Here is a 10,410-nt window from a genome sequence, read left to right on the forward strand (position 1 = left end):
AATTCTGTTGTTCATAAATCATTTGACCCAAACATTGTCAGTCACGAATCATGATATCGTTTACTGTACCTTTCTTAGCGCAAACATCGACGATGTGTTCCACATCTTTAATAATCAAACGTCTTTTGTAATCGGGTCTTCCGTAGAAATTCAATACATATTTGCTCAAGACTTCCTTAGAAACAACGCCGTCGTTAACCTGAACACAAATTATGTACACTTTATACGTTGTGTATTGTTACGAAGGTCTTATGTATTATTTGTACACACACAATTTTTATTTAACAATCGTAGATATACGTATATACTTACAATGTGGTTTTTTCTCATCACACAACCAAACATACACTGTAATGAACAAACGAATAATTATGAACTTTATTGATTGATTTGTTATTTTAAATAATATATCATTGTTTATTGAGTATAATAAAACTATACTTAAACTAAAAACTTATGCTTAAAAACTACGTACTTTATGGGCATGCGACTTAAGTATTGTTAATTCGCGAGCATTAGGCGACGTTAACATATCTTCAAATTCATCTGAAAATTAATATTATTAAACACGATAGACTTAGTATTAATTATGTTACTTTTAATTAGTTATTAGTTATTCGAAATTAAACTATTTACCACGGATTGCAAACAATTGAAATTAATAAATGCTTTACTGATGTTAGATATTATCAAATAAATTTGCATACATATTTATAAGGACGATTAACAAAGCATGCTCGTTATATTTTCTTTACTAATAAATTTTCGGGTCTTTTAAGCACCTATTCTGGCTATACTTAAGGAATATTCAACATACTTTCAAATACTTAAGATTGCTTATACCATTTAAGGAGTGTCATTTTGTATTTATTTTTATCAAATAAGTTTTATCGAATCACTTTTTTACCGTAAAATGTTAGCAGATAAACCTTTTGAAATGTTTATGCTTCTAAATTTAAATTTGTACGAATTGTTTTTGAGTTAAATTTTAACGTTGTGTATACTAAGCATAATAAGTCCATAATATAATTTTACTGTTAATCGTTATCATAAAACCAACATTACCTCTTGTCATATTTGTTTCCAATAGACAACTCTCTACTGCCGCGCTACTATTTATAGGGACTTGGTCGCTTTCACACTAAAATCATACGAATGGTTTGTATACTTTAATAATATTACGATTTAATAATGTAAGCTATTATATTCAATTTCAACACAGTTATTTGCTGTATTTATAATGTTTGTAGTTTCAAAAATATACTACCAAGTATACCTATTTAGAAATCACTGTTAATCATAATATTTTGAAAAAAATACGGTTAAGTGGATGTTGCTCTGCTGTACAGTAGGTTACAAGTGGGTGACTATAATGGATGGTGTTAAATTTGTATTCAATGATATATTATTATTGTATAAGAAAAATGATTCTGAGCGGAGACGGTTTGTCAGCCTAAAATATTTTATATTCTTATTATTAATACAGTAGCTGGTTAAGTTGAATTATTATTATTATTATTATTTGTTTACTATCATATTTGTATATAATAATATACTTTAGAAGTTTAAAGTACCCACGAATAATATTTTCAAAATATAACACATAGCTAAAATGATTCTCCTTAGCTTAAATATTTATAATTTCATTGACATTTTAACTATAATAAAATAACAATAAAAAACTGTTTTTTATGTTTTTTTAGATTTTTTGGTTAAAGAATCTATTAATCTGCTTAGGTGAAAACTTGTTCCGGGGAGCTGTAATGCAAATCGCAGTTCTCTTCCCGGACCTCGAAAAAAAAGGTGAAAACTTGTTTTAACTTTTGTAGTATTAGCTATAAATGGTAAAACTTTTATACATTTTTAACTATCAAATCATTTTTTGATTTCAAATTTGATAAATTGTGTCAAAATTCGAACTTTAAATGCCTATAAAACAAATTGTGACCGTGTATTTTTTTTAATAATTTTTAACTGCTGTTGTAACAATATATCAAAAACCAAGTATTAAATTGTCAAGCCGTTTGATCCAACGACTACATTTCATTGACATGTATAGAAAAAAAAAACTAAAAAAAATAGAAAAATGAATATGTCCGTATAGCTCAAAACGAGTCAAATACTTTGAACGTTTTCTAAAGTATAGGAATTATAAAATTAATATATTTTGTAAATTTCATGCATCGACAGTTGTTCGTTATTTACAAGTATTTACAAGTAAATAAGAAAATCACGACATGAGAAATCGTGTGAATATCCAATGTAAAAATTAGAACTTCAAACGTTCATTAAAATAAAATTAGACTTTCCAGTAGATATTTTTTTTAGAAAGGTAGATAAGCTTATATGAATCTTGTATTAAATTTTCAAATCTTAGATTTAAAAAGAAATTTTTTTTATGAATTTCTAATCAAATATAATTTGAAAATTTTCGTGAATTTTACGTATTTTGTCAATATTTGAATTGTACTTATATGATTATAAAAAAATTATGACTATGGATTTTTAATATTTTTAATCTGTCTTTGAAACAATATATTAGGAGCCTTCTATTTAATTGTCCAGCTTTTTTAACTAACAAATAAAATATTATTGATATTTATAGAATAAGAAACTAAAATAACTGTAACTTAAATGGCCGTAAACAGCTCAAAATAAGTCAAAATAATTTGATATGGTATAGTGTATAGAAAATGCTAATATAAACATTCAGTAAAAATGTCATGTACCTGCGGTTATTGATTTTAGAGTTACACCAAACACCAAAATCGATTTTTTCTTAATTTTTCTTTTGTTTTTCATGGCGCTTTTGATAACTTCTGGAACATTTTTACTTATGACTTTATGAACCCCTAAAGTACCAACTTTCCTATTAGAAAAGATGCTGTTGAAGAAAATCTAAGCACTTTTACTGTGCTAAAATTTAAAAATTAAAAAAAAAAAAAGCACATTATTGTAAAATCAATACATTCATCGCTCCGCTCAGAATCTAAAAACTATAGCAAATACAATGAAATCCTAGGCTTACAGTTTTTATATTACATTATAATAATAACAGAATATACGGAGTCCAACAACCAATAAAACGTTGTGATTTATAAAATATTAATATAATATTATGTACATTTTACATAAGTGTTTTAATCGAAAGTAATATAATAATATATACTGTTAATATAATATACTGTTTAACTTACGTAAACAACGATGACAGACAAGCACAGAAACATCATCACTTTAAGATTCAACATTTTCACGTTTTATAGCTGAGCGTATTTAGGTATATCTATAATGCTATATAAGTTCACGGTGTATTATTAAAATAATAATATTTTACCAGAGTGATTTGTTACTTGATATTGGTTGACTGTAGTTGTGTATAGTTTCGTAACTGGATAGTTTGATTTACTCTGTTTCAGTTTTTATAGACTTCCTACTAAATCTAAAAAAAAAATAACGTTATAATATACCGAAAGAGAGTAAAAGGGGAATAAGAATAACTAATAAGTATTGATAGACTGACTCTTTCAATTTATAATCGACATATGATATAAATAACAAAAATATTAATGTGTTGTTACAAATAACAACAAGAAAAAAACGAAACCTTATCGATATTTACCAATAGAGTAGTAGTATTTTAATTAAATTTTAATAAGTATAATTATAATAATTGATCTGATAATCTCACTTTATATTTTTAATTATGTATTATGAATAAAAGTTGATTGTCGTAAGATCAAGAAAACAATAAATATAATTTTATGATACAACGATTTGTATATATATTTAGATAGGTTACGAGGCTGGGCTAGTTAACTAATTCTTGTTAGGTTGCCCGTTTAATTGAGTTAATAAAGAAAGATGTTAGTTAAGTTTAAAGTTACAAGTTAATTAAAAATAAAAGTAAATATAAGCTAACTTACAAATCATTTGCTTATTTTGTTTTATTTTTAATTAACTTGTAACTTTAAACTTATTATTAATAATTAGTATATAACTCAGTATTTGATAGGTAGGTACAACGTAAATTAGTTATATTTTTCTTTTTCAATAATGGTTATTCCTCTTAACTGTTCTGTTTAGTACCCATACAATGTCTATAATATATCTATCCTTATTAAGTATTTACTCGTTTCAACTATTTTGTACACATTTGTATAATATATACATGTTATTTTGATCACTGCTATAGAGTAAGCATTATTATAAATAATGCAAATCACTTCAACAGTACAATTCAGTAGGTGCATATTTAGAATACCCATAACATTATAATTTATAAATAATATTTTCAATTAGGTAATGATTTTTTTTTTATATAAAAATAATATATATTTTAAATTTACGAGGTTTATAAAGTTCATAGACTTATAAGTTAACATGGAGTGAAAGTTATTTCTAAAAAAAGCAACTCGTTATGAAACTTAATATTAACTTTTTAACTTGTTAATGCCCAGCCTTGGTTTTATGCAATTAGTGCTCGTGTTATTGCTCGTGTATAAAGGGTGTTAGGTTGGTTGTGGGTGAGCGAGAGGCATCGCAAGTACATTGGCATGGTTAATTAAATTACTTAAAGTCATACTTAAATGGGGTATTATTTTAACAAAATATTGAACAGAAATATATAAAATAGGTACTCAGGTTTTTTCCTTCAATTATTACATTTATTTTTATTTATTAAAATAAATATATTATTGTAGGTATATGTTTAAATCATCCGCCTAAGATACAGCAATGCATAAGTCCAAAATGGTAAATTCAAAATTGGCATTAATAAATAGGTACTATATATTTTAATTACAAAGTTATGCCTAAAATCTAAATATAAAATAACTTAAGCTATCACAATAGTTATTTAAAATAATAGTTAACAATAACTTCTTATTTTACTATTTGTTACTATTTTTACCTTTTCATAGGTACCTTATATAACAAACATAATATTACAGTTAAATGAATATAAAATACAAAATAATAACAAATAAAACGTGTCATAATATTTTTCAACTCTAATAATATTATCATAATACTAGTTAGATAATGTTAGTAATATCTGTTGATTGTACGAGTAAATACTTAGGCAAATGTTTTGGTATGATAAGATTAATTAATCCATATCAACATACATTGGTGTTGTTACGGACTTTGTTCCCCTATAAAATCGTACTCAACATAATACAGCCATGGTAGATTAACAATACCTAAACAAATTCACATCATGGACTTAGTACTCAGTCCACATACATTTTAGAAACAAAGGACTTTTCTAAAAATATTTATATGCACATAAATAATATACATAGTCTTTATTATATTATATAAAATATTATGATAATCCTTTGACCTTGCCATATTCACGAATATTGCAAGATCTTAACTCTAAAATGCTGACCACTTTGTTGATTCGATGAGCACTGATAATTTTTCACTGATAATTTTTAATATGTTTATCGAACCCACTTTTACCTCCCATCACTCATACATATTTTTGAATATGATTAATGATAACATAGAACATTTTATTTCTATCAGTTAGTCATTGGTCGTCACTTTTACACGACCGCACATCTTTAGTTTCATACGAAATAAAAAATATAGTGTATTATAATATTATAAATTGTGCATTTGTATATCTATACAAAATAAATTCAAATCAGCAAATAATTATAAGATTACTGTTCAGCTAGTTTGTAGATACGAATAGGTTAAAACAAAAATGACGCAGTCGTACCAGATAGCTTACTGATTGAGGTCAGGGGGTTACATTAGCAGAGAACTCAAAACACGCCATATTCAAATGATGTTTTGTGTCAGTAATAGATACTACAGTGGCGTATTCAGAAATATACCAGATGTTATGCCCCTTTTCCGTAAAAACAAAATTGAGTCATATATATAATGATAAGGCGCTAGGTTACGATGACGCAGTCATCACTGCAATACCATAAATAGCTCCTAATAATTTGTCAAAATATGTTGACGCTCCAAAATATGGCTTATCATAAATTGGTTTTTAAAACTTAAGCCCTTAACATTTTGGGTGGCTTCTATACGACTATTACACAATAGAACATAAAAAACTATTTTTTAGGACACGATTGAGAATATTCGTCAGCGCATCTAAAGGTATAAAATACAATAAATACATTCTTGATTAAGTATAAACAATTATACGACTTTTGCCATTTTCCATGTTCAATAATTCTTAATTATTTTATCGAAAGCATTTTAATTTAAATAATTGCAGTGATACGATTATAGTCTATTTATTAAAGAAGCACAATTTCATGATCATATACATTAACATTTTTAAACTGTTATATCTTGGTTTTTGTTTACAATTAATCTTAAATATATAATATTAATTATTCAGTATTTTTTAACTTTGAATATTGGTTGAAATATTTTGTATTTAATTCTATTTTTTTTTTTTAAATTATTTAGTTTTTTTAATTTTATCAAATTTCGCGCAATTCAGTGAAGTTTATTCAGAGTTACTAAACAAAATTGCAGTTTCAATATGGAAATGTTACATAAAATATTCTATGCTCAATCGTGTTGCTTAAAAATACCTTTACCACCTAGCGTATACCACCTACGTTCCATCGAGTTTTACCGGCTATACTAGTTGCGTCCCTCGTTAAAAATTTCCCCAAATTGTGGCCCTTCTTTTTTAGATACATACGTCCTACTTACTAATTCAAAATACAAAATATAAAAATAAGTAATTGAAAGTATGAAACTTCGTTTTCCTTCCTATTTTATATAGACTGATGACTGTAAAATTATAACTACAGGCTAAAAATATTATTTTGCCGATTTTATTTTAAACTATTATTACAATTTTTTTTTCATATTACTATAGCTCTGGTAAAAGCTATATTATCTAAAATTATTTATAAACTTATATTTGTTGATTGGTTACTGTAATTATTAAACAGTTAATGCTAATATAATATGATACTTGATAGATATATTTTAAAACCATGAACAGTAAAATATAAATATAATAATAAAGTAATGCACCTATATTATGATTGTCGATTGTCGTGTGTCATTATTAATAAATGACTACGATAATGTTATAGGTACGAATGATGGATATATAACTTAAAATGGTATATTATATTAATCGGGTAACAACGTAGATAAAACAAAAAAACTCGGATTACGAAAACCCGGGACCGTATTTGGATTAGATAATTTGAGTACTGATCTTTGGCACGCAACTATTACTAGGCTAACATTTCACATTTGAAACTCACTTGAAATATTTTATTTCCCTTTCCTGAACATTATATCAATACATATTAAATTGTAAAATGATTAACGTAATGTACAGTAAAATTACAAAATAATCATTGGTATTACTGTATTAGGTACAATCTGGTACATTGAACTTAAAGCACTGTCTGAGCTCCCATAAATAATCATCTGTATATAGACATCAGTTTTTTGAAAAATGTTATTATAAGTTATGATATATTTTCTACTTAGAATACAAATCAAATTTACTGATCATTGTTCACACGTAACATATACTTATACTTTAGTTTAAGTATATTTGCACATTTTCAACATTAAGAAAAATTATTATTGTTATTGTAAGTATATAATATATTAAATGATAATAATTTTATTACCAGTTTGAAAATACACCCAGGCATCATTAATTTAAGGATTCAATGATACAGTAAAGTTTTTCTAAATGAACCATATTTTATGTTTTTTGATAATATTTATAGATTTCATTACGTTTTCAGAAGTTTTCTAAAGTACTTTAAGTCAATATATAATCTTTAAGCTTGATTCACCTTCTTTTCTCTTACTGTTCTAAAATTTAAAAACAACTTTTGATTTCCAACCACCACACCACCTCAATTTTATTTCTCAACCTATTCTACCGTATTTAATATTTATTATTTTTCCTCGTATTATATAATATATTATAATGTTTCGTTAAATCGTTGCGAGAATTCAGGTAGGCAAATACTTTTTTCACTTTTATTTGTATTTACCATTCGCATCATATTGTTACCAAAATAAAACCTACATTATACAACATTATATATTATTATTTTCTAAGGTAATTAGTGAATTCAGAAAAACAAAATGCCAAATAATCTACACTAATTTCTGTTGTTTTTAGCATGTCATTCAATAGCACAACATTCAAACTTCAACAGATATTTTATTCTTTACACAGTTTTCAAACCTGTCATTGCTACTAAATACTACCTCGTGGATTGTTTGTTAATGGTAAAAACAATGTTTTGAGTTCAAACATTAACTCCGTTGAATAGTGATTTACGAGAAAACTTATTGACAGTTCAAATATTTCTACTGTTCGACGATAGGGATAACAAAGATTAAATTTCGGAATACATATATCTGAAGACTGAAAGTCTATTGAATTGGGTCGGTACTAAATGACAATACGTATAATAATATTAATCTCTTAATAAGGAACGATTAAAAATGAGTAGTTTCTAAATTTTTACTTGCGTTTATTTTTAAACTTCGTATAAATTATAGTCAATATATTGTTTTAATTAACAGATATTAGGTGTTATTTCAGTAAAATTTAATTAAAATATGTAGTTAGATCTACTATGTATTATTTTATAGCAATTTGTATCACGTTTATTTTTTATTAAAATTTAAAAAAAATGAGTTGATGAGGTTTTAAGTTGTAAAATGTAACGTACTTCAAAGGTAGTACCTATTTAGACAATGTACAATGTATAATAATATTAGGTGGTAACTTCTACGATCATAGATAGACTAAATTTGAGTGACTAAAACACAATATAAATAATGATTCAAAATGTGTAAAACAAATAAACATTTAATAACATAAAATAAATCTATAAAGTGAAATCTAATTAGAATTTTTTTACTGATGTCACGTTGCTATTTTAGTTTGTTATTACTATAGCCCTAACATAAAATTAGTATATGAAAATTTAAAAATGTATAAATACATACACTTATATAAAATATATAAGTATTATATATTTTAGACTGAATATGTGCTTCTTTCGTTGAGTTGAATAAGCGTCAGTCTCACACAAAAATCCAATCACACAAAATAATCTGACACAATAAATTATATTACTGTAATATTTTGGAAAATATTGTTCCTTAAAACCCCATGGGTTTACTGGACATGATTGAAAGTAATCAAGAACAAATATATTGTTTTTATATAAAAAAAAAAAAATGGTTCTCAGATAGTGTCTTATAACTGAATAAGATCAATATAGGCCCACAGTAATTATTATTTTTCAATAAGATAATCATTTATTGGTCTCTAATCAATAGTATGTTCCAATAAATATTTCATAATACAATGTATTTTTCCGAATACTTGAATAAATTAACACTTAACTTACCTAATTTAATATTTGTAGTGGATAAATTTTAGTTTAATCATAGTTGAGAACATTTTTTTTTATTGCTCTTGAACTCTCCCATACTTTTCATTTTATTGACCGCAAGTTTCTTCTCGATCCCCCTCCTCCTATATTAAATTAAATGTATGGTAAAACTTCTTTGTACCAAATCCACGGAACAGACTAAAAAATTAATTATTAACATATATAGATGACTGTTAATGGGAATTCCGCCACAATTAAAATTACATTTAATTGGAATATTAATCGTAAATAATAGGTTGTATTTGATAATTAATATATGTGTAGAGATGTGAGTTTGTATTATACAGTGGTATAATACTGTATTATACGAGGTATTATACACATGGTATAAAATAATTTTATACAGAAGGTAAAAAAAAAAAAAAATAATGTGTTATTTTTAGTTATTACCACAAGTAAAGATAAAAACTATTATCATTTATTATTGTTATTATTATTAATAAGTATACTGTATACCTGTATACTGCAATCAACTTATTGGCTTAATGCCATTTTATATATATACAATTTTAGTAACTCAAATTTTAATTTTTAAGTAGTACACTAGTATAGTAGTACCTATAGAATGGATTTCTAATGAAATACAGTATTAGTATTAATATAAAAATTAAAAATATAAAATATAATTGTTATCATGTTTATTTAGCATTCAGGTGTTAAAAATTACTTAAATCAATTTATTGTACTATTATATTATTGTACATTTAGGTACAATGAAATAGTATATAACTATATAGGTATTAAGTATAATTATCTATTTATTTCTAATTAAAAATTAAAAATAAATAAACAAATACCCTAATACCTATGTTTACTTAAACTTTTTAAAGATTAAATAATTTAGTTCATATAATTTTTTTTTTACTAAATTTCTTACATTAGATATAAGTACTTAGTACATACAAGAAGAAAAAAGTGTGGAACCAAAAAGTTAGTAGATATATTTATATGCTAGTTGGCAGATAAT

At 25.1% G+C, this 10,410-nt stretch overlaps 2 protein-coding genes across 7 annotated transcripts in view; one reads left to right on the forward strand and one right to left on the reverse strand.

The window, feature by feature from the left end:
* The window catches only part of Obp1 (odorant-binding protein 1), a 6,148-nt gene extending 2,596 nt beyond the window's left edge, over positions 1-3,552 (reverse strand). Inside the window, exons 1-7 of one of the 5 annotated variants that reach the window (NM_001160055.1) lie at positions 3,524-3,552; positions 3,354-3,442; positions 3,198-3,294; positions 1,066-1,141; positions 476-546; positions 313-348; positions 70-199 (exon numbers count right to left, since the gene is read on the reverse strand). In NM_001160055.1, the coding sequence (NP_001153527.1) occupies positions 70-199; positions 313-348; positions 476-546; positions 1,066-1,141; positions 3,198-3,251 (367 nt within the window). In that variant the 5' untranslated portion in view covers positions 3,252-3,294; positions 3,354-3,442; positions 3,524-3,552. Of the gene's footprint in view, positions 1-69; positions 200-312; positions 349-475; positions 547-1,065; positions 1,142-3,197 lie in introns of all 5 variants that reach the window. The other 4 variants (XM_008188918.3, NM_001160054.1, XM_008188917.3 and 1 more) reach the window with 4 other exon arrangements.
* LOC100573428 (peroxidasin homolog) overlaps positions 1-10,410 on the forward strand; it is a 459,362-nt gene that overhangs the window by 219,139 nt on the left and 229,813 nt on the right. The gene's annotated exons all lie outside the window — the stretch shown is intronic.

The sequence above is a fragment of the Acyrthosiphon pisum genome, chromosome A3 (assembly GCF_005508785.2).
Source record: "Acyrthosiphon pisum isolate AL4f chromosome A3, pea_aphid_22Mar2018_4r6ur, whole genome shotgun sequence".
Classification (NCBI taxonomy): Eukaryota; Metazoa; Arthropoda; class Insecta; order Hemiptera; family Aphididae; genus Acyrthosiphon; species Acyrthosiphon pisum.